The 25,166-nt window shown below is 37.9% G+C and overlaps 2 protein-coding genes across 3 annotated transcripts; one reads left to right on the top strand and one right to left on the bottom strand.

Moving 5' to 3' along the window:
* The first annotated feature begins 28 nt into the window (after nt 1–28).
* Nucleotides 29–17,461, top strand: ddx11 (DEAD/H (Asp-Glu-Ala-Asp/His) box helicase 11). Its single transcript, XM_055155155.1, has 28 exons — nt 29–214; nt 616–761; nt 1,467–1,681; nt 2,440–2,524; nt 2,599–2,732; nt 3,351–3,411; nt 3,487–3,594; nt 4,161–4,248; nt 4,324–4,526; nt 5,415–5,489; nt 6,194–6,271; nt 6,541–6,587; nt 6,668–6,747; nt 7,150–7,191; nt 7,267–7,334; nt 7,969–8,007; nt 8,089–8,221; nt 8,662–8,796; nt 10,424–10,536; nt 11,585–11,657; nt 11,737–11,840; nt 12,299–12,448; nt 13,403–13,471; nt 13,555–13,655; nt 14,540–14,624; nt 14,704–14,779; nt 15,835–15,989; nt 16,685–17,461. Exons 2-28 carry the CDS (start codon nt 633–635, stop codon nt 16,721–16,723), a joined length of 2,685 nt encoding a protein of 894 aa, XP_055011130.1. The 5' UTR covers nt 29–214; nt 616–632; the 3' UTR covers nt 16,724–17,461.
* wash1 (WAS protein family homolog 1) lies at nt 16,801–25,108 on the bottom strand. Of its 2 annotated transcripts, none has more exons than XM_055155156.1 (11): nt 24,970–25,108; nt 24,097–24,237; nt 23,159–23,270; nt 22,892–23,038; nt 21,525–21,661; nt 20,599–20,734; nt 20,010–20,205; nt 19,333–19,503; nt 18,598–18,756; nt 18,142–18,213; nt 16,801–17,651 (listed from the first exon to the last, which is right to left on the bottom strand). In XM_055155156.1, exons 1-11 carry the CDS (start codon nt 24,975–24,977, stop codon nt 17,506–17,508), a joined length of 1,425 nt encoding a protein of 474 aa, XP_055011131.1. In that variant the 5' UTR covers nt 24,978–25,108; the 3' UTR covers nt 16,801–17,505. The 2 variants fall into 2 exon arrangements, with proteins under 2 accessions (XP_055011131.1, XP_055011132.1); XM_055155157.1 differs by having other exon boundaries at nt 18,142–18,210.
* Nucleotides 25,109–25,166: the final 58 nt, after the last annotated feature.

Genomic DNA, 25,166 nt, shown 5'->3' with positions numbered 1-25,166 from the left:
TACAAGCGTAGTTAAAAAGGGCGGGAGTAGTTTCGTAGCAGAAAGAGTTTGGTAATATCGGAGTACGCTTTGCATAAAAACAAACGCGCAATTTCTAGCTAAACTCTGATTGGCTGGTTTCTGAACACGGAGCTGTCATTTGGCGCGGGTATTCAACAGCTTTTGGTGCCTGTTTTGGTCAATTAAAACCTGAAGATCGCATTTTAGGAAATCGGTAAGTGAGTTTACGACAATTCCATGTATAGTTGAGCTAACATGTCTTTGTAGATTGTTAAATACAAGGCTATATTTGTTATGCTTGTTGTCGGCAGCAGCCGGTTTCTGCTTGCTATATTATACTATTAAACATTGTCTAAAGCCAATAGGCTAGTGAGAGATTTTACGTCGAGTAATTAGATTAATACCAAAAAACAAACAAACATGCAGCTATCCGTTATATGGCTTACAACATTATTATTTCCCATCGCAAATCACGTATGATTATTCCGGTTTATTAAGCCTACAAATTGTCATATCTATTTCCCATCACCACAATGTTTTTAATCATTATGAATAAATCATATGCTATATTAATAAAAAAAATGCTCATGAATCATTCTGTCTTCTGTTGTTTAGTACGAGGTCTGAAGAGCATGGAAGGAGGCAGGACCAGTTTTCCATTTCCATACCAGCCTTATTCCATCCAGGAGCAGTTCATGCAAGCTCTGTACTGGGCATTGGATCAGGGCAAAGTGGGCATCTTTGAGAGTCCCACTGGAACGGTGTGTGTCTGCAAGTTGATATATAGGGCTGCAATAACAAATTCGATTAATTGTGTCAAGTAAATAATGCAATGATGGATGAATGGAAGTATTAGACATAATAGACAATCATTTATTCAACATTTAAAAATGGTTGTGCTCTGATCCAGATGGCACACCTCTTTAATACTTTATCATTCTGGATTTGCCACTCAACCCAGAATGGGAATTGTGGACAAATTGTGGACCTGATTGGCAAGAAGTTACCTGCTGGACCCAATACATGTCCCAAGTCAGATGTTCCCAACTTTTTTTTGTCTCAAGTTAAGATCATTCTCATGCTCCATGTACCCTCCAACTGTACTTGGAGTGTGAGAATAAGATAACTAACTATCTTATTTGATTACTCCTATTGTCATTAATTACTCTTACAGTATCTTGATCTTGATGTTCTCAGGGCTCCCCAAACCCCTGGTTGGGAACCACTGTCATATATATTTGCACCTTAAATTAGAACTGTGTATGTTGGCATTGCAATTTCAATCAGTTTTTCAGCTGAGAAGTTATCAGGAACCTTGATGTACCCCTTTTATTGCTTATTTATTCCTATTTACTTTTATAAGTTGCTTTTTTATGTTCTTAATTCTGTCATTTCTTTTTTCAAAGGCAAGTTTAAAAATTTAGCTTGAATCCATCTAACCAGCACTGTATTTGTTCCTGCTCCAGGGCAAGTCTCTGAGCCTGATTTGTGGTGCACTCAGCTGGCTTACAGACTTTGAGGAGAAGAGGAAACAAGAAGCGGATGTTCTGCTCCAAAAAGGCCAGGCCGTCCTCTCCTCCACCTTCACCCAGACCCCTGACAGCAGCTCCACAGAACCAGACTGGATCACTGACTTTGTCCAGAAAAAGGCCCAACGAGATCTGGTGACAAAGCTCAAGGAAAGACTGGTTCCAGAACCTTTTACAGTACAGGGACAATATAACATATAACATATAACACTAAATACATGGATTTATACATATTCCTAGCAATACAAGAATAAAAAAAATAAATAAATAAAAATGTGTTAAGTAACATAGGAAAAAAATATTTCTATATTAAATTGAAGTTTGTGATGTGCTTAAAAATATATTCACATAAATATTCACACAAATTATACATTTTGAGAGCACAAGAGGTTGAAGAATTTTACCCAGAAATAGTCTGATGAAGTTAAAGGACAACACTTATCTGGTGGAGGGTCTGCCACCTGCTTGTCTTACAGAGATAAGATGGTATTTTCCTGCCTGAAATGTTTGACATTAGACTTATCTATCTGGCATTTATTCAGTTACAGGAGTATTTATTGCTATAAAATAACTTGAAAAATACTGCATTCTTAATCACCTCACCACCAGTCTCACCTATAAGTTAACCTTGAGGTGCCTCCTTGTCTCCATGGAGATATATATGCTTACTGCTATATTGTGGAACATTTCTAGTAGTAGACTTCATATTCCATCACATTGTATTAGTTATTTATATATTTTTTGTTTTAGTTTGATTACCTGGCCCTTAAACGCATGAAGTGTTTTGCATTCTAAAAAGTTATTAGGACTATTAATATAACAAAAGTCTGTTGACTACTTAGGTCTTAAAGTCACATTATGGTAACTTAAGTCTTTTGTAAAATGTATACTTGTTTCACTTGTTTCAGGATGAAGAAATTAAAAGGAAGAAGAGAGAAGAACGTCTCGAGATGATCCGAAACAATGTTCAGCTCAAGTTTGCCATGAAAAGAAAGGTGAGTAAATGCATTTCTATAATGTTTAAGATAGCACCACAATTCTGCTGACAATGTGTCTTTATTTCTCTGAGGTTGAGGAGGACGAGGCATTTAAACTGCTGCAGTTGAGTAAAGAAGAACCAGCAGAGGGGGCTGGAGACAAAGAGGATGAGGAGTTAGTGGTAGCAGAATATGAAAGTGACGATGAAACAAAATCTAAAAACAGGTAAATTTTTGCTGCAAATATCCATGGGTTTCAGGGTGATGAAATTAACACCGTTGTAATAGCAATTATCAGTTCAAAATGAAATTGAATCTTGAATGAAGAATGGCCAAAAGGAACACAACTATTTCGCAGTAAACATTTATGAAACTAGTGGATAAACAGGAAGTTGAAATCCATGAATAAATAATATATAATTCATAATTTATAATATCCAAAAGGTATATCCTCAAGAAAAGCTCCAAATGTTGAAACTGATCATTTTTTAGTATTAACTTTCCTTATCCCAATATACTCTGTATACCCTTCCACTCCACAACATCTGTATGATTGTACTGTGTCCCCATCTCTGTAGATTGTGTTCACTAATTTCAATAGAAGAATTATTTTAATACATAATTTCATATGGAAGGGCTGGGGCCCATATAACTGTATGTTCAGGTCCCTGTTTTAATTTTATAATTGATTAGACTGAGTTCAGAAATTATTTAGGTTAAATTTTATTTCAAACTGACAAATCATGCTTGTATCATTGAATAGTACTACCTCTTTGCTGAAAAAGAAGGCATTACAATTCATAAAGTTTATTATTTGTTCTCAAAATGTTGTTTCCTTGTTTAGATTCCATGGGCACTGTGATGATGATGACGATGAAGACCTGGTAGAAGAACATGTTACAAAGGTGCAGTTATCTTCATATGTGTAGAATGACTTGGATTATATCAAGTCAAGTTTATATGATGAGTTCCTGTTTCAGATTTACTACTGTAGTCGCACTCACTCTCAGCTGGCTCAGTTTGTACACGAGGTTCAGAAGAGTCCCTTCAGTAAAGACATCAGTGTGGTCACCCTGGGCTCTCGGCAGGTATGTGTATGTAGCCCCCAATAGGAAAACTAAATTTCAGATTCAAATATTGATTTACTTTTTAAAAATAATTTAAACACTTATACTAAACATTACACTTATAACATTTTGTGTATAATTGTACTGTATAAATAATGACATAATGATTATATATACGCACATACAAACGCACACGCACACACAGATACAGACACTATTAATAATGGAAACCACATGTTATTAAATTGAATACTAGCCACTCAACCACTGTGCCACCATTGATAATCTCACTTTACAGCAAAGAAGAGTGCAGTTTCCGTGTTTCCTTCAGGCACTCCAGTTTCCCCCATCAACCCAAAACATGCACAATAGGTCAAAACTTCTAGCTAAGGTAGTTTTAACCAAGACTACCTCTAGAGCACCAGATTGCTACATGGTAGCCCCTCACAGCTCTTGACTGGTTTGGCATTGAAAAAAGGCCATTGAATTGGCCAATTAATTCCTTAGAGGGCTCTAAAATTTGATTAGCTGGCATTGCCCAGTTTTCTCATATGAAAACACTCACGCACCATTCATTTAAATGACAGAATTTATGTATCAACGAGGAGGTGAAGCGTCTAGGGAGCATCCAGCGCATCAACGACCGCTGCCTGGAAATGCAGAAGAACCAACATGGTGCGGGCTAATCTACCATCTATGCTAAAACACAGTCACTATTCATAGTCCTAAGCTTTCCTTTTGTGTTTGTAGAGAAATCTGACCCTGAGGACGGGGTTAAGCGGAGGCGGGGCCCAGCTAAGGCTGTGTGTCCCTTTAACAAAGTGTCGGCTCAGCTGCAGATGAGAGATGACATCCTGGGGAGTGTCCATGACATTGAGCAGCTTCTGAGGCTGGGAAACGAGCTGCACTCATGTCCATACTACGCCACGCGCCTCTCTGTACCCCCCGCACAGGTACGTACCTTTTAGAGTGCAGTTATAAAGGTTGATCTGACAATTAAAGGTACACTATGTAACTTTGTTAGTGAAGGGTATGATACCTGCTTGTCTCCATGGAGTGTTATCTATTTTTTTGAATTAATGGTGTTGATTTGACACCCTACTGTGGAACATTTCAGGCAAAACATTAACATCTTCAAAGTGACAGTTAGGTGGTTGGCCCTCTACCAGAAAAGTTAAATAGCACACCTTTTAATATAACCTCTATATAAGCAACAATGTAAAAAATCTGCCCAAATCAGTATATGGAATATTAGAAATATTGCAAGATGATCTACTTAGAATCATATATTCTCTATATAAGCAATGTGGAAATCAGAAAGTGCTCCTGAAAGTGCTGTCAGAAGTTCTACCATCTTCACTGGACTTCGCTGAACATAGCTCCCCACTGCTCCCCACTGCTCCCCACTGCTCCCCACTATTACCTGCAGAGAGCATGAGACACCTGATCAGTTCCACAGTGAAAACACAAATTAGGGTATTTTTTGTACATGATAGACATTATGTTGAGTCACAAAATCAGCAATTCCAATGCAGCCATATTTCAACTGTATCCCCTGTTATTTGCTTAGTCAGAGTAGTCTTTGCATTGTTGCATGCATTGAGCTAGAGGGCAGGTGAGAATCAATTCTGCAGTGCTGAACTATAATTAGTCAACTCATTGGACTTTCTATTACGACTTTCTATAACTTACATCATTATTAGCTCTTACACTGAAGATAATATAAAATTATATGATACTCATGTAACTAAATAAAAGAAAAAAGTATAATCTGTCGTTATGAAGCTTTTAAGATCCACTTAATATCCCTGTTAAGATTGTATGGTATTTGTCTTCCACAGCTGGTCGTGTTGCCATATCAGATGATCCTCCATGAGGCCACCCGACGTGCTGCAGGGGTCCAGCTGAAGGGCCAGGTGAGTCTTCTCTCTTTCATACTTCTACAGGAGCAGGCTACAGTGTTTTAGATATATCAAAACTATTGATAACATTACAACATTAACAAGAGAAATATCTAGTGTTATTTCCTAAGAAGGGTGTAAATTGAAAAAATATATATATATGTATGCCTTTTTTTATATTTTTTATGGTCTATTCACGTTTTGTGCAAGTTTCAACCATGTTATAACATTGTTCCATCTTCAAAACATGCCTGATGATGTTTTTTTTTTTTTTTTTTTTAATCTTCCCGGCCTTCTTTGAACCCTCCTTACAGTTAGCGGTACAAACCTATCCAAAGCTCAACCCACAAGCCTATGTCACCCATGCTCCCTCACAGCAACTATACATAAATATACAAAAGCATGATACAAAACAATACACTACAACTTCACTAACCTGATGTGCAGTAGTTTCATTAGAGAAATGCATACAGATTGTGTTGTAATAGCGCTCTGAAAGGGAAGTGTCTTAGCATGGGGAGCAAAGGGAGAGAGGACTCAAAGTGGCAAAAGGAAACTGAAATGTTAATATGTTGTGGTGATCGTAATATGTTATGTGTTAGCAGTTAATACCCCAAGTGTAATATCCCTTCTTTAAAATATTGTCTTAGTATGGTTAGCAGAAATGCAAAAGAAAAAAGAAGATTTTTTGTCAGTATCGCTATCATAACTGTGTGCAGGTGGTGATCATAGATGAAGCCCACAATCTGAGTGACACGCTCTCTTGCATCCACAGTGCTGAACTCACAGGAGCACAGGTAAATGGGAAGCCTTCATGGCTTAATACAATATGATCATTTCAGATGTAAGGGGCTGTACCAATTTGGAGGGGGAAAAAATGGAAAAATACTTTGATATTATTGTTTATTTAGGGCTGGGTCCATAAATTTGTATTCTTATGGATTCAATCTAAGCAGTTTAGAAGAATTTGGTGATGTCATGTGAACCTATCCATGGGTTACAAAATGATTAAAAATTGCAGTTAATCAAATTAAATTACTAAGATGTATATTATTTTTTGTTATAGCTTTGCCGTGCTCACTCTCAGCTTACCCAGTATTCAGAGCGCTACAGGTAAGTTTGCCGATATTTTAAATAGCAGGAAAATATGCCATTGTAACTGACCTGTTGTGTGCGGGTGGTTTTGATACTAGGAGCAGACTCAAAGCCAAGAACCTCATGTATATCAAACAGATCCTGTTTGTGATTGAGGGACTGGTCAAGGCTCTTGGAGGTAAGACATTTTTATCTTTGGGTACTATATTTTCAATGTTAATTGTTAGCTGCTTCTCTAACTAGTTTATAGTTCTCAGAAACCCACTGGCACATCACTAGTGTCCACATGTGTGAGGTTTTCAGGTTTGGAACAGCTTTTAGTTTTCTGTTTAGTTTTAGAACATTGCACACACTTTCATCGTAAAGCACAACATAGCATCAGAATTATTATTCCAGGTTTCCCATTGATAAATGTGTGAATATTAGTTGCAGGCAAGGCTCTGAAGTAAGATTTTGTCACAGAGAGCAGCTTTTACGATGTACCCAAACTTTGAAACTCTCTGTATGGAGTTTGCCTGTATGTGTTGGTTTTCCCAGACTTGTCCAGTTTCCTCTGCCACTAAAACATTTCTTTCTGTAGGTAAAGTGGGGCAGAATCCACAAACTCAGACCACCCAGGCTGGTGAGCACAGATACATGAACTTGTGAATACTATACACAACTTGGGTTCACTTATTACTGGACTATTTTATTTCAGGCACAGAGATGCTGACTATTAACAACTTCCTTTTTAAGGCTCAGATCGACAACATCAATTTATTTAAGGTAAGTGCTCTAATCCTGAATTGAACCTTAGTCTTGTGCTTTTATTATTAAAGAGTCTTGAAGAAACTACTACAAACAAGTGTTGATTACGTCGACTTGCATTGTGTCTTGGTGTGTATTTATTTTTAGTTGAATGTCATGTTAACAAGTCTGGTCCTTTTATATATTTAGTATAAGGTCCATTAAAGACTGTCAATTTTTTATTTTTTATTTTAGTTAGACAAAAACCTGCAATAATTATTTGACAAAATTATATTCAAAACCACATAGTAGGGATATATCAGATTTTTGTGTTACAGTTGAACAATTATTGATACTATGACCTGTAATACCCTTAATTATCTTCTATTCACATTGTTTAATAGATCACCGTAACTCTTAATATGTGACCAGCTTTATGAAATCACACTTTTCTGTTAATGTGACTATATTGTACTGAAATGAATTAATTTTGCTTCTAAAATGGTCACATTTGTCATTAGTTTGTATGATTATATTGTGACCTGTACAATCACAATTATATGAATATATGATTAACCAAATATTTTCGACATCCCTACTAGATAGATTTGTTAAAGTCTAAAATGAGATTAAAATAGTTGTGAAAAGGAACACTAACCCTTCTGTCTTTTAGCTGCAGAGGTACTTTGAGAAGAGCCTGATCAGCAGAAAAGTAAGCCTTATTCCTGCCATCTGTACCCATCTCTCAATCTAATGCCATTGCTTTACGCATAATTCTGCCTTGTTTGCTCAGCTAGGGGGCTTTGTGGAAAAGTATGCAGGCTCAGGAGTGAGTGTGCACACCCAGAACCCCAACAAGGAGAACCACCGCACAGATGGACTCAACCGCTTCCTCCAGAGCCTGCATAGCAACCATTCACAGCCAGGTCTATACAAGCTAATTCTCTATGGCTTAAAGATACACTGTAACTTTTGTGGTCCCTGCCTTTTTGTCTCCCTTGGGGATGTTCCTGTTTTGCCTGGAATGTTTCACAACTATGGCATTAAACTTATTTATCTTATTGCTACAAGATGTTACAGGTCAGATCTGTGGACAACTGACCTTTCTCACAGTAAAAATGCCTTTTTTTCAAGAGGCTTTTATTAATAAAAAGCACTCATAGTTGAGTAAATGCTAGATAGATATGTTTTATTCCACACTTTGGAACATTTTAACAAAGCCATGACAAGAATACACAAGAAGAATAGTTAACTTATCAATTGGAAGTGTTTCACAGACAGAACTTGTCACTTAAGTCAGTGATTATAATGATTATTTGATGTTTTTGTATTTGTCAGCACATATTCCATGTATCTCTTTGTACAGTGCCCTCGTTAGAACAACAGGGGGCAGCAGAGTCCGACAGAGCTCTGTCCATGTCTCCCATGATGCAGATGGAGGGCTTCTTCATGACCCTGACCAACAGTAACACAGACGGACGCGTGGTGCTGCACAGACATGGTACTACCCAGAAAATACAGTCTAAGATGAACAGTAGGCTGAAGGAAATTTTGAGAATGTTCATTATAATCATATAGAAAAATACATTCATTTTGTAGTTTAGACTTAAACAACACTGCAAAACTTTCAGTATACTCAATTTTGATACTAGGGAATAGACTCAATACCCAATGCTGACTCCAAGAGGCCCTATTTTTACTTCCCGGAAGATGTTTGGAAACAGGCGGATGACGACTTCCGGTGTAGTTGCGAACACTGGGCATGTATGATAAAACCATGGATTCAGCAGCAGCAGTCTTCACAACCTGCCAAACTTTCCATGGGGGACGTGACTCTAATCTCATCTCCGATGACACTTACAGGCAGTTTTTTATAATTTTTTTTATTTATTAAGTTAGACAAATTATAATACAGAAATTATTAAGCAATTTATAAAAACAAAAAAGAATACAGTGACATCTGGATGAAGAAAAACAGGCCATTTTGTCAGTTACTACCGCCAACAGAGCCCGCCGGAATCATCATCCACGTGTTTCCAAACATCTTCAGTTTTTTTGACACAAGTGTGAATAGAGCCCACACCACAATCCCTTTAGATAAAAGGGATTTTAAACATTAAATCCTAGTACTCTCTTTTACATTATTACACGTGGCCTTAAATCTGTGTAATCCCTCAGTCATTCAGGTATATTCCATAGTGGTTCTAGTATATGTGGTCTTATACTTGTTCTGGTACAGCTCAAGATCATTCTAAAGCTATGCAGGAAAGGTTAATTTCTGTCCTATAAATCTAGGTCCAATACTAGTTTTAGTATCGGTTAGTATCTAATTTTTGATAGATTTGACAACCCTACCATGGAAATAGATATGTTTTGTGCTATATAGTGTGGAACAATGTTTCCTCCAGGTCAGATAACAGGTTTGTGGAGATGCAAGCCCGTTCAGAAGAAAGACACATGTTTTTTCTGTTTTTCAATGCAATAAAAACAACCACAAGCATGACTAAAATTTATGCGGTGGGCTTTAAATAAAGTAGCTCTCTTCTGTTATAAAACCTCTTTTCCAGCATATGTCATGCAGTTTAGTCTGTTTATAAAATTAAAACATACAGAGAGCAGGTCACATTGTATAATTTTTTTAATTGTGTAAATTATTATTATTATTATTGTGTAATTATCTTTTTATTTTTTTACCTGGTCTATGGCCTATCAAACTGATTAGTATGGCAAATCACTCACAGTTATTTTGGTTAAACATTGGTGTATTTAGTGTACCTATACCTATGTCATTAAGACCAAAAATTCCATCCAAAATGCAGGGCAAATTTGTGCACAAGGAAAAAAGGTCATCCTTCATTTATTAAAATAAAGGTGTTGAAAGGAACTGGAATTACCTCTACATGTGTCATATCTGTTGCCCGTATCCAAACAGGAAGTAAAATTCACCAATAAAAAAAAACGACAAAACTTGGCAAGATTTATAGTAAAATTTAAAAAATGTTAATTATGTTTTGTGAAAAAGTACTGTAACATACTGTGACATACTTCTAAAAAAAATGAATCTGTTGTTTTAATGTCTCAGTGATAGATATAGGATGAGTCTGATTGGTCTGTGTTTGTGTGTGCAGGCACTCTGTCAGAGAGTAGTGTGAAGTTCCTGCTGTTGAACCCAGCCGTGCACTTTGCCCAAGTGCTCCGAGAAGCTCGCGCTGTGGTCATCGCTGGGGGCACCATGCAGCCGGTACCAGAGCTGCTTTGGAACTGCTTTTAGTTTATTAAGGAAACACATATTTATAAGTCATAAGTTTGTCATGCTTTTCCCCCTAAGATGTTTAATGTATCTATTTTTTTTATTTCTTTCAACCCCCATAACATAAGAAGGAAATGACAATTTGACAAATGCTAAAGAACATCTGTTCACATATGCAGTTGACTAAATATTCAATAAAAATAGTAGGACTGTAGTTGACTAAAGAAATTCTTGAACCACTAAAGACATGTCCTGCTGATTTGTCAACTAAAAAAGGGGCATGGCAAAAGCTCTCAAAACTATTACACATCTATATGTGTGTGACCCAAACTGCACTCACAAGACTACACCTGCACAGGATTTCATACAAAAACAACCATTTATACTGAAAACGTACTGGAAAAGGATTAAGAATAAAGACAGATTAAACTTGAATCATGAGTTTAATATGTTATTTTTTCAATTAACTGTCAAAAATACCAAATCATCAGCTGATTCACTCTCACAATTTTTTTTGCTGTTGGCCCATATAAATCCCTATAATCTAAATAAAATGCATAGTTGACCAATACAAAATTTGGTCAACTAAAACTAAACCAATTATAATATTCCGTAAAAGACTTTTTTTTTTTTTAAACAAACATTTTGTCATTGCCTGCAGTTACCATATTTTCTTTTCCAACTTGAAAAATGACAAAACATCCCATCACTAAATATGTGCTTTCCTTTATTATGTGAAGACGCACTATATAACTTTTCTAGTGAGAGGACTGCCAGCTACTTGTCACTATGGAGGTGTTATTGCATTTCCAGGAATATTCCGAGGTAAGGCACTAAATGCAATGTACCTGTACAATATGCTTCGAAAAGCATATATCTTTCGCAGTTGTTCTGGTGTCTCACGGAGTTAAATTAGTATAATGCTGTACCGAGGAACATTCGAGACAAAGCTGCAACATCTCCATGGATTCAAGCATATGGCAGACTCTCCATCAGAAATGTTATATAGTGCTCCTTTTAATTCTATATATGTTTATAGGTTTCAGACTTCAAACAAGAGCTCCTCTTCTCTGCTGGAGTGGAGGAGGGACGAATTGCTGAGTTTTCATGTGGTGAGCCATTTTTAAACCCACAGATATATTTAGCCTTCAATATAAATACACTTTTGAATATTCTGTCTACTTTGTGCAGGTCATGTGATCCCTCCTGAAAATATTCTACCCATAGTCCTATGCAACGGTCCCTCAGGTCAGGAGCTGGAGTTTACGTTTCAGACCCGAGACTCTCCAAGCATGGCACGTGGTATTTACTATCAAATCAAACCTACCTTAGTGATACTTTGCTCTGTTACTAAAGTTACACTTTAACCTGATCTGATTCTCACCAATTTTTTTTTTTTACTTAGTTTGAACTACAACAGGTGAGATGATTTGAGCTCTTAAAAAAGTCTCTCACACATAAAATTACACTCACGAGCTAGCTAGCATCAACCAACAGTTTTTCAGCTAGTCACTCTGAGCCCTTTTATTGAAAATCAAATCTCTAAACAGGACCATGAAAGCTGAAAATATGTTTAAATCTATTTTGTATTTTGTCTTGAGTTTTCAGATTCTTGACTTTTCTTAACACTTGTTTGGCACTGTTTGCTAATGTGTGCATTGTGTCCCCATGCAGAACCCCCAGTGTGATGCCAATGCAAAAGATCTAAAGAAACACTATAATATACTTAATATACTGTTTTGTTTGTGTCCAGATGGATGAGACCGGTCGTGTCCTGTCTAACATCTGTACCGTGGTGCCCGGTGGGGTGGTGTGTTTCTTTCCTTCCTATGAGTATTCAAGGAAGGTCATCTCACACTGGGAGACCACTGGAACACTGGGTCGTCTGGCTAACAAGAAAAAGGTGAGGGATCGCAAGCATGGATGCGTAATTACATTTTCTGTTTCTTCTGGGTTTTTGGTTTTGGAGTTGTGTTTTGTATAAATTATTCTGCATATTTATGTCTCATACTATGCTTTCTTGGGGGTATTACGTTGTAGATCATTAGCTTTTGTTTATTATCAAAACTGCAGAAATGCCTCTGTGATATTTCAGTTACTTGCTTTTATCCGTGAAAAACCTATAGGTGGTAGGTTAAAACAGAAATTTTCAGAGCACTTAAGTCTCCAATGGGTAAACTAACAATAAAGAAACACTGTTATAACCTGGTTAAAAGCTCATAAAAATAAAGTTTACATAATGTTCTGTTAAAGTGCCTTGTGTTTCACCTTCACTCATTCTGATTTTAGTGTTCAAATCGACCTCAGCCTGGAGTGAATTCACTTTCTTATGCATAAAAGTGACATATAATTTAATAGATATTTCTTTAAAGGTCCTATATTATTCAAAATGGCTTTAAGCCAGGTTAGAATGTTGTTACCCTAATAAAAAGCCTGGAGTTGTGTTTTCTTAAGTAATCTTTTATTATTAGTCTCTCTACATCTCCAAGGCTCAAAAAGCTTGAAATGTCATGAAGCAGTCATTTTCATGTTAACGGCTACTTTTTTCCCCCTTTATTTCAGTAGAGCTTGGCATATCCAGGGCTGAAATCATCCAAATGATTTTAGTGTATGTATATGGAATTTAAAAACACAGTGGAGTACTTCCCGTATTACCAGATTACATCCCAAGGTGAAGGGTGTGTTTTTAGTTTGAGAAAAGAACTCAACCTCAATATGCAGAATTTGTGTTGTGTTGAACATATATGAATGAAAACACAAAACACAACTCCAGGCATGTTTTTGTTGAGGAATAGATCAGAAAATAGGTCATTTAAGTTGTTGCTGTGTTAACAAATTTGATCTTTTGTCTTCCCAGATTTTCCAGGAACCAAAGAAAGCTAACCAAGTGGAGCAGGTGCTTAGTGAGTTTTCCCGTTGTATCCAGGTAAGAGGATGCTTTGACTTCTGACCTCTTAGTGGCCATGTATTTGCATAAGGTTAGCACATACAACGGTTTATCTTGAACAGAGATGTGCTCACGATGGGGGAAGTCTCACAGGAGCCCTGCTGTTTTCTGTCGTTGGAGGAAAGATGAGTGAAGGCATCAACTTCTCTGATGATCTGGGAAGGTTTGCATCAGTTTTCCCACATAGTGTATTAGATGAGTTAATTGCCATTACTTCAATACCGAGGCATATGTATAAATTAGGGCTGCAAGAAATGTATGATCCTGATTTTAATTTGAATTTAAGTTGAGGTGGCTCGGGCATCTGTTCCTGATGCCTCCTGGACACTTCCCTCGGGAGGTGTTCTGGGCATGTCCCACCGGGAGGAGACCCTGGGGAAGACCCAGGACACACTGGAGGGACTATGTCTCTCGGCTGGCCTGGGAACGCCTCGGGGTCCCCCCGGAAGAGCTGGAGGAAGTGTGCATGGAAAGGCAAGTCTGGGAGTCCCTGCTTAGACTGCTGCCTTCGCGACCCGGCCCCAGATAAGCGGAAGAAACTGGATGGATGGATGGATTTTTAATTTGTGATTCGATTTTGACATGAAAGTTGACAGGTTCTGTAGCATTTCAGAGAAGACTGGAATATTAACATTAGCTTAACTGATACAACAGTGTTTGTAGAGGTCAAAAATAGTTCAAAAACACACATTCTCACTGTGAACCTCTAGCTCCACCTACTTTGGAAATGTTTAATTCCATACTGTGAAACATTCTTAGTAGAAGCAATAACACAGAGACAACCAGGTGCCGGACCCACTATCAGAAAAGTTAGACCTTTTAATGTGTAGTGCATTTTCCTCATCAACCCAGAACATACACAATAGGTCACATCTTCCAGCAAAGGTATTCCTACCAAAACTAGTTCAAGATCTGGAGAAAGCTGTGTAGAGATTTCTGTTTTTAAATATATGAATACAATGCAGAGAGCAGAGAGCATTCATATTGCCCCTGCCCCCATCTGTAATGACATAGCAAACCCACATGTCTGCTTGCACTTATTCTCAGGTGTGTAGTGATGGTGGGAATGCCTTATCCGAACATCAAGTCCCCAGAGCTGCAGGAGAAGATGGCCTATCTCGACAAACATCTGGTAATTCCCCTGAAATATCGGTTAGCTAATACACTAATTACTATAAAGACTAATTAAAATCCACCTGTCAATATGTCAGCCTCATACTGGAGGGAGGAGTCCTGGTCAAGCACTCATCGAAAACCTCTGCATGAAGGCTGTCAATCAGTCCATAGGTAAATGTCCAAGGCATAATTACTACACTGTCTAGAAATGTACATCCTGAATAGCCTTAGAATGATCTTGAGCTGTATCAGATCATGTATAAGAGCACATAGACTAGTATACACCCATGGACCACTGTGGGATATACCTGGGCAACTGATTACACAGATATAAGGCCACATGGTAATAGAAAAGAACGTACTACAATTTGAAGTTAAAAACAGTTATTGTTGTTTATAACGCAAATCTATTTTACAACTAATTACCACACACTACTGTAAATGGACAACAGTAGTAAGAATACAGTGAATGCATAAGGCAATTCTCAACTGTCTTGTACAAATAAAGTCATACAGTATAGAAATACCTTACATATATATCCTGTATTTCTACAAAAGCTGTTGTCCTTTTAGAAATTACATTGAAGTATGGCACCATCAAGTTCAAAATGTTGGCATCAGTATCAGTAGTGTCAATTCTATTCAGACTAAATATGACTTTATATTATCCTGAGAGTACAGCAGTGCAGTGTCCTTAGCTAGGATACAACTGCCTAAATCAAATCTGTGTTGATGTGGGGGAGTTTGTGGTGTAGTTTTGAAGGCTTTCTGACCCTTACTCCACTTATGTATGCAGCTCTTGTGCAGATAGTCACAAAGATTGTTTCCACTGGAACCATCCAGACAGTGCAGAGGTTGCACTGAGATGTTCCAGCCTGATTCATAACAGATTTGGTCCCTTTTTTAGTACTGATACCTGCTCAAATGAGTTCTAATTAGTACTTTATCTCAGTTTCAATACTTTTGACAACCATAATTGTGATATTAGCCTAATCTTAGAAAACCTGGTTGGAAAGACTCCATAATAAGAAATCTAAAATCCAAACATACTTCATTAATACTTTTAACCATGATACACAGTTTTATGTGAATGAAAGAATGAAATTGAAAACTAAAACTTATCACTTCTGTTGCTCATAATTGGGGATGATATTTTTTTCTTGTCCAATCCGGACAATTAATGATTTATCCTCAATACAAAACCTCACTGTATCTCTTTGCTATAGGAAGAGCCATCCGCCACCGTGGAGACTATTCCACCATAGTCTTATGTGACAGGCGCTACTCCCGTTCTGCCACTCTGTCTAAGCTGCCCTCGTGGATAAAGGAGCGCACCTGCACACATGCATCATTTGGCCCGGCTTTTGCTGCTCTGAGAAAGGTAAGTCCAGCCCTGTTTAACGTGCATTCAAGAGGTTTTGGTGGGATAGTACCTCTGGTAAATATTTATCATAGTTTTACATCAGTTAAGTGGCAGGTTGTGGAGAAAAATACTTAAGAAAAGTAAAAAAATACAGGAAGTGGCGATGAGTTCTGAAATGAATACGACAAAGGGATTTTTCTATCGTCTTATGTTTATTTGCCATATCATAACTACTGTGTAATTTTTGGCCCTTGTTAACGTTACGGTTGCTAGGAAACAGAATTGGTATTACCTCTATTCATGTCACTTCTGATGCCCAAATCTAACTAGGAAACTCCACCAAAATTAAAAAGGTTAATGCTAGAATGTTGAGTCAGGATGGACAGTCTACTACAATTGATCATATGAAGTGATTCTGTATCCTAGTGAAATGTATTATGGTTAAGATTAGGAAAAGTATTATGTATACTTAATAAGTGAAATGAGTAAAAAAAAAGTCACCTGCTGCCTCATCTCAATTTACCCCATAAAGTAGAACATAAAACAGTAAAAAATAGCATAACATTAGTTGTTCATAGCAACATTACCAGATTAACTGATTAAAATAGATGAAACAAAGTAAAATTTGTAATAAAATTTTAAATATAATGACCAACTATGTTTGAGAGCAGAAATACTCTGACACACAGGATTCATTCATGTTTGTGTTCCAGTTCTTTGTAGAGAAGAAGAGGCAACAGCAGCAGAAGTAACTGGCTCAACAGGACATAATGATTCAAATTCACTTATGGTTAGCTCTACTTGTGTATGTGTTGTTGAAAAATTGCAATATGAGAAATATAAATGTTTATTGTTCAAGCAGTATCAGGGAATGAGAATTCTTTTATATACAGTACATTCAAGTCATGTGCACAGCGGAGATCTCTATAGTATCTTATATAGGTTTAGCTTCTTAAAGGAACTGTATGTAGCCTGTGCTCTTAACGTTTTAAAACATTTAAAACAATCACAACTGAACCAGGGTTGCCAGTACTTTAACATTCTTGAATTTGGACAGCATGTAGTGCAGCAGAGGCACAGATTAATGATTGGCTGTTGCTACTGGGGTTTAGGTAGTAAGGATTCAGATTAGAGATTCCTTATAGGTTTAAACCCACTAGATTTCAGGATTGAAACTGCAACCCAAATGAGAGGCTAATCGGTAATAATCTTGAGAACAAAAATACCAAATTACAACATAAACAATTTGGCCATCATGTCCAAATAAATTTAAATGAAATTAAATAAATAATCTTGCATACAGTTCCTTTTAAATTCTTTTGAAATAAAAAGGTTAAATTGTTAATTTTGCATGATTTAAATGTTAATAAATGAATTTGTTCTCTATTTATACTTTTTGCATTCTTATTAATTTTTGAAATATTTTACACAGATCTTTTTTTATATGATTACGGTTCTGTGAAAAAATAAAAACATGTTAATATCTTGTATGTAAAGTGTCCATGTTATTGGCAGTCCATAGTGCATAGTTTTGCTATGCCTCCCAATCATCATCATCGCCTGTGGTGGTGTGAGGAGCGGGTGGTGGGGGGATCACGTCTGACATTCGGGCAAATGCACCTCCGCTACCACTGGGGGTGTCACCTGCTTCTCCTCCAGCCGGGCCCTTCCCAGAGATGCCTGAAGACAAAACTTTTAAAGTTTGTTGCCAAAATGAACTTTTAAACATCAAATTTAAAAATCCAATTTTAATCTGGTGAAGCCAAGATCTAATAAAACCATTATTTAGTTACAGTAACTATGATCTGTCTCCACAGAGACAATCAGGTGGATCTGTAGAAAGGTGACCATGCTTGCACTTAAGAATGCATGTTTTTCCAAGGTAATAAAATACTGTAGACAATTTCAGTCAAAGCAATATTATCCATGGTGACTCCTCCACACACACCAGAAAAGTTAGAGTGCATCTTTAATCATTTAACATGGCTTGATCAGTCTTCTTCCACATGTTCCTTGTACAGGACTTTTACAAGGTCTCATCTCTTCCCTATATATTTTTTATGTTTTACATTTAGTCATTGTTTTTTCCCTTGTTAATTCTAGTTTATTTAGCTTTCATTAATAAATATATTACATCAACAAAACAAAATAATCCAAATGCACACAGCACCTTTCCTGCGCATGGCAAGCTTGTTGAAGAGATCTGACATGAAGTCTCCTCCAGTCATGGCCGACCCCACTGCTGAAAAAGAGGCGGGGGAGAGAAAGAAGAAGAGAGGGAGGAGAGACAGGCAGGGAGAGAAAGAACAGGATAGAAAGAGGAGAGGGAAGGGTAGAAGAATTATTTAAATGGCTATTTTTGGAGTCGGATTGTCAGACTGAGTCATTCACAGTGCACTAACTCAACGGAACACATCATGTCAACTAGACCCCTGATTTTGGGACAAGGAGAAAGTTGATCTAGAATACATAGTAATGCTTATGATTAAATGCAACAATACAATATATGTACATCAGTGTTGACTAGCTTAATGTTTATAAAAATCTGCCAAATCTTTGACATAAATAAGTAATATATCAAAAATGAATGAATCCCATAGACTCATAATCCCTCTCACACAGTTACCTTGTTCCTGCTCCTTCTGCTTCTTCTTCTCCATCTTCCTCTCCTTCACATTCCGGAGTTTGGCCTTCCCGATCCCGCCAGCGTTACGGATGGACTCCAGCAGACTGGCCCGACCGTCAGAGGGCTGCACCACCTCAGACGGTGCACCAGATACTGGGCCTACACAAAGAAAGGGAGGGGGGAAGTTTACATAGTTTACATGGGATAGGAAGGAGAGGACAAAACTACACATACAACACATTTATGTAAACCAGACACTATTCAACTGTGGTATTCAAGAAGTGATAACAACAGCTAACACTAACCCTTGTTGCAAAGCATATAACCATTGTGAATTTGTACACATGAAAAACATGTGGTGTCTATGAAGCATTCAAATACCCAGAGGTGGGTAGAGAAACCAAAATTTTTACTCAAGTAAGAGTAATGTTACTTCCAAATAATATTATTATTATTATTTATTTAAATATAATTAGAAGTAAATGTAATTGGAAGAACACAACTTTTATTACTGAACAGAATCTAGTATTTTCAAAGGATAAATAAACAAAATAAAATCTAAAGAAACATAAATAATCAAATCCTTTAAGATCATTAATTTAATATTGCCAAATCCTTTGTCTCCCAAGCATCATGACACCAGCTTATTAGACATTTTAACAGTTCAAATAAACAATAACTGCATGTGCTGAAAAAGAACTTCGGCACATTGCAAGTTTGATTTTAGATGGATACCTGAGGGAGGCGTGCGTGAGGCTTCAGGGGGCAGGTCTGCAGGTGGAGGGGGTGGGGGAGGTGGAGGAGGGGGTGGGGCTCCAGCAGGAACAGCAGGAGAGGAGGCAGGCTCAGGAGGGGGAGGGGGAGGAGGGGGCGGTGGAGGATGGACACTCGGCTGCAGTGAAAAATCTGAAATACAAAAGTACAAAAATACTATGATGATAATAAAGAAAAACACTTCATTTGTCTTTAGACAATAGAATGTGATTTTCACTTTCTACAAATCGTAGAACTTTCTATTATATTACCATGTCATTTTATATCTCTTTAATCCCGGAGTCATCCAGGTAGGTTACATAGTGGTCCGTACTAGTCTATGACCATATACGTGTTCTGATTTAGCTGAAGATCATTCTAAAGCTATTCAGGAAAGGTTCATTTCTTTCCTGTGAATAAACTTTTTTTTAAAAGCCGGCTCAAATCAGTATCTACTTTTGATGTCAGTTATTAGTATCCATGAGTATTTCAATATTTTCAACAACTCTAGTCTGATACCAAACTGATGAATTATGATACATACAGTAGTGACTAAGAACATCTAAAAAAGTAATAAATATTCAATACATTTGTAGCAGGGGTGTTCACACATTCTAAAACAAAAGGTAAATGTTGTGCTGTAGTTGAATGCTGTTTACCAGGCAAATCGGCGTCCACAGAGAAGGAAGGCAGCTCTGGGATGTTGTGGGTGTTCCCAGACGGTGCGAAGCCGGGGCCCAGATCTGCACTATAGGATAGATCGTCTGCAATGCCAGGCAGGTCAGGCAGGTACATGGGTACCACGAGCTCTGGCACCTGGCCCAGGTTTGGCACATAGAAGTAGCTCTCTGCAGCCTGGGTACAGAGAACAGTTATACAGATGAAAAATATCAGAAATATATGAAATGACACAATTTTTTATTTTTTTTTTCTACCATGTTATAACATTGTTCCTTCGTCAAAAATATGCCTGAAGAGGTTTTAGATATCATCCATGCATGTTTTTTAAGCAATTTCTCCCAGACCCTGTTTGAGCCTCCCTTCCTAAGATACAAAACTGAGAATGACGTTATGAGTTATTACCCCATAGAAGTAAAATACCTCTTCTTTAAAATAACATAGCACTGAAGTAACAACAAACATGTGACTATATTGGACCTCTGTTTAAGGTCACTGGAGGCAGTGACAGAATGGACAAAATGCATCCTTTTCTACCACTCCGCTGGCAGGAGCAGAGGACTCACGCACCTGCCGCTCCAGCTGCTCTCGCTTGGTGATAGACAGAGGAGCGTCAAATGGCTTTTCCTCTTTCTCAGTTTCCAGAGCTGTGTGAGTCTTTGTCACTGCTCCAGCCAGAGGGTCCAGCAGAACATACTTCTTGTATCTGCAACATACAGAGAAAGTAGGAATGAGAGGAAGAAGGGAGGCAACACACAGAGAGAGAGAGACTGCGAGAGAGAGGTTGACAAGTGAGAGAAAGACCAGAGGGTATAGCAACACGTAATTCTTATACCTATAACACACAGAAAAAGAAGGAAGTGATGAAAGAGAGATGGAGGGATAGACAAACAAACAGAGAGATAAAGCACAGAGATAGGCTGGGCATGTACTTCTTACACCTATAACACAGAAGGAAAGAAAGGAAAATGAAAGGAGAGATGGAGGAAAAGAGCAAAAGAGAGGTGAGGGGTAGGCCAGAGGCTCCAGCAACACACACTTCTTATACCTATAACACGCAGAGAAAAAAGGGACGGAATAAGATGGAGGGATAAATAAGAAATGGAGAAAGAGAGGAGAGAAGAGAAGAGACAGCGCAAAAGAAGTGAGACCAAAACATGCTTATTATACCAGCAACATAATGGAAGAAAAGCGAGATGAAAGGAGAGATGGAGGGAGGGAGACCAGAAGTTCCATCAACACATACTTGTTACACGAACAATACACAAGGAAAAAAAGGAAGTTGATAGGTGAGATGGAGGGAGGGAGAGAGAGAGAGAGAGAGAGACTAACAAAGAGATAGAGAGAGATCAAGAGACAGAGTCAGATAGAAGGAGAGAGAGACAGGTGACAACAACATATAATTCTTATAGGGAGACGAACAGAGAGAGATGGAGAGAGATAGAAACCAGAAATAGAGAAAAAAAGAAATGTGATTAGTGTGCTGTTTGTCTCACAGGTTCTCGGTGGTGTTGAAGAGCAGGAGCGAACTGACCGAGGAGATGTTGCGTGGCAGACTGCCCAGCCCCTCCTCTGTCTCATCCTCAGACCTCTTCTTATTGTTCACACACACAGGGAAATACATGAGCCGCTCCTGGGACAGAGGGGAAGAGAGAGACAGAGAGAGGGCGATAGAGATAAAGATGCGAGAGTGCAAGAAAAAGAGACAGAAAGGGAGAGGGTGGGAGGGACAGAGACATAGAAAGCAAGAATGGAGATAAGAAAGAGAAAGATGTGTTTGTGTGTGTGAGAGAGAGAAAGATAGAAATATGAAAGTGAGAGACAGAGAGAAATAGAGATACAGAGAGAGAGAGATGGGCAAAATGTCAGCAAATGTTGAAAAAGACACGTCCGAAATGCCACCAAAGTGCTCTCCTAACACAGAGACAATATTTGATAGTCTGGAAAAGAGCGCCTGGGAGTGGTGAATAATGCATTTCTGTGCCGGAGGAAAATGGACTTGTTTGTTTCAGGTTTTAGAAAATATGTACACAGGAAAATGTACAAGCTTCTCCTAGGTTTGATCAAATAGTGAAGGTAAAAGGAATCCTAAGTGATGTAGGGACAAAAATGTGAAGATTGTGTTAAGATTAGATTAGATACAGAGCAAGGGCCTATAGAACTCTATGGGAGATTCACTGTTTTTGAAAGAAATATCCAAACTTATGATATTAAGCTGAACCTTATCATTATATGTTTGGGATTGGCTCCACAACTTAATCCTTAATTAAAGTAAAGTAAAGTCCTTAAGTAAAATGCTGTCAACTAAGCATGAGTTTTATGAAGCTAATATGTAAATATAATTTGACTATTGTTTATTGTACTGACAGAGAAGATGTTGAACAGTTTCATGTGAATAGGCATACTAATTGGAGAGATATTAACCATAAAACAAGGTAAAAAATATCTGCAATCTCCAATTCAATTTTAAAGCTACAAAACATATGGTAGCACTTTCAAGCACAATAATAATAGTAATATGTAAATAGCTTAATGTCATGGTATTTAAATGGTATTTACTCAGTCAAACAGGACATGTCATTTTCTGGAGATATAATTGATCCTAAGCCAGTATGAAGACTGAAAATGACCAGGACACAGATCTGAAAAATGCCACTAGCTCAGTTATCCTATTTCCAATGCAATGTTCTTCCTATTGCCATGGTAATGTATTGTAAAGGTAACTGTGGTAATCATATGCTATCAAGCTTAAGAAATTGAGCGTTATTAAGAAAATTTACTAAACTAATTATGCACATGAAATATTGTAATAAATAATATTATTTATAAATGTCTTTACCAAACATTGTGATTTAAAACTTACTTGAAGGGCTTTCTCATCAAATGGTCTGATCTTGGATTGTATTCGGTGTCTTGGGCGAGGCTGTGAGGAGGGGTCTGTTGCTCCACTAAAGATGGAGGAGTAATCGGCTAATCGATCTGGAGCAGGGTATTTGGCACTGGAGAACACCTAAAAACAAGGTCAAATTAAACAGAGCTATCAGTCTGTACAGGGCTAATGCAGTATACAGTGTGCAAAGCCACCACAGTGTAGTGTGCAGGTGTAGTAGTGCAGTGTGTAGAGGGTTACCTTAGTGGCCTTCTTACTGCCTTTGATCTTGTCGACTCGGGCCTGGGCCAGTCTGATGCGGTCCGTGACGCTCTGCAGCTGCTGCCTGTTCTTCTCCACACTCTCAGACACTCTACAAAGAGGAGACATGTTTAAACAGGATGTTGATGGGCAGGACAGCCAGACAACCCTGGCAAATTTGGCTACAGAAGTAATCCAAAAATGCTGATTTGTCTTCTTATGTACATTAATTTCTTGAGTCCTTTTTAAAACCAATACAGTAGAAGGTGTATTTACCTTGTTGACATGTTTCAGTTGCTATCAGCAAGTTATTTTCAGAACTGTCACTGGTGTTGGTAGTGACGTGCTGCTCCTTTCACACACCTCCAGAGACAACTGGGTGATGAAGCGTGGTCAGTCTGAGTGACCTGTTAGGTCCATCAGGCTGACTATGCCTACAGGAAGTAACAACAGCTGACACCACCAACACGTCACCATGAACACCAGTGAAGATGGCTTGCAGCTAGCAGCCGAAACATGTCAACAAGATAAATACACCTCCTACTTTATTGTCTTTAAAAAGAACCCAAGATGTTAAGCCTATACAAGTAGTTTATAACCACCACTTTTGAGTGAATGAATAATGCAATGATAATATCAAAAATGTGCTATTTTAAGTGAGAGAAAATGTGTATTGTTTTTTTTAGAGGGACTCTTTGGCCCAAAACAGAACCTGTTGTTTTTAGAAGGGAAAACTGTGCAGTAGGTCATCTAAGTGTCTTGACAATCACAGCGAAGGGGAAAGAACAGACAGCAGACCATAGGAAAGCATGGCACGACTGGAGGAGAACCTCAAATACTGAAGTCTAACAATTACTGTGAGGAGGAGTGTAAATATAAAGGCACGGTATTCCTATATTAGACTTATCACAAATGCATGCAATGATAACTAATGGTACCTTTGAAAAATGTCTGTGGATATGTTCTCCAGGTATACTAATGCATCTGCTATCTGCAGTATAGCCTCCTCTCTTCTCACATCCGGCTGGATAAGTGGCACAGAGTACACCTGGCCCTCCAGGGAGCGCTTCTCACTCATCCTGAAACAGAACAGTGCATGCTTTTTATTGCAAGATACAAGCATGCTTTAAGTAGAGATAACACAGAGGTAGAGAGCTCAGAGAGGCTCATGCTCCATCACACCAAAGGGATTACATATAGAATCATGGAATATATATTAACTATTAAATTTGTATTCTGTATCACACACAGTACACACACAGTACATACACAGTACACAAACAACAAGGACAAGAACAATAATAATAATAATAATAATAATAATAATAATAATACATGACACTTGTATAACGCTTTTCCTGACATTCAAAGACTTCAAAGTTTCACACAATACAAGAGAGACAAAAGACAAATGAATAATAAAAATGAGATGCAGTTATTTGAAGGCAGTTTTGAACAGATGACTTACACACACAGTACATACACATTACACACACTATAATCATCGCAGGAGTGCAGATGCAAAGCCACAATCCTGATGCACAGACTATCTCACATCAGCATCTGACCATCACATGACTCGTGTCAAGTACACGCTAAATAATTCTTAAAAGACTAGAATGCCAAAATAGGTCAGACAATTTACGAGTAAATACGACAATCAAATAACGATGACAACACAAAATATGAGGGCACTGCTATCCCTTTCATGTTTTACCCAATTCTTTTTCATAATCCACAGTCCAAAACGTTCACTACTTGAAGACAAAATTAAGTGTCATGTTCAGACACTTTTTCAGATGAAAACTCACCTGACCATGAAGAGAACTCAGGTATAATGGCAATTTAAACAGCTTAGTTTAGAAAATCCAGGCCCCGCTTCCCTTCTATCAACAAAGCTGTGAAAACATCGGCGCTGACTTCCGCGTTGATCTGACACGTGACCACGTCTGATGCGTTTAAGTGCTTACACAATACTCGTATGTTTTGTGAGTAACTCCTTCGTTCA

This window comes from Boleophthalmus pectinirostris, unplaced genomic scaffold (genome assembly GCF_026225935.1).
Source record: "Boleophthalmus pectinirostris isolate CB_2022bp ecotype Guang Dong unplaced genomic scaffold, ASM2622593v1 HiC_scaffold_2, whole genome shotgun sequence".
In the NCBI taxonomy this organism is placed as follows: Eukaryota; Metazoa; Chordata; class Actinopteri; order Gobiiformes; family Gobiidae; genus Boleophthalmus; species Boleophthalmus pectinirostris.
The sequence above is the reverse complement of the archived record's forward strand: the minus strand, read 5'-3'. Positions and strand labels throughout refer to the sequence as shown.

Excerpts from the sequence above, each read along its gene's own strand:
- ddx11 (XM_055155155.1), top strand. The coding sequence starts at position 633 with ATGGAAGGAGGCAGGACCAGTTTTCCATTTCCATACCAGCCTTATTCC. Across the intron at positions 13,656-14,539 it reads TTCTCTGATGATCTGGGAAG|GTGTGTAGTGATGGTGGGAA; the intron begins GTTTGCATCAGT and ends ACTTATTCTCAG. Across the intron at positions 14,625-14,703 it reads CCTATCTCGACAAACATCTG|CCTCATACTGGAGGGAGGAG; the intron begins GTAATTCCCCTG and ends TCAATATGTCAG.
- wash1 (XM_055155156.1), bottom strand. Across the intron at positions 20,735-21,524 it reads TTCAACACCACCGAGAACCT|ATACAAGAAGTATGTTCTGC; the intron begins GTGAGACAAACA and ends TGTATGTTGCAG. Across the intron at positions 17,652-18,141 it reads GCTTGCCATGCGCAGGAAAG|GCATCTCTGGGAAGGGCCCG; the intron begins GTGCTGTGTGCA and ends TTTTGTCTTCAG.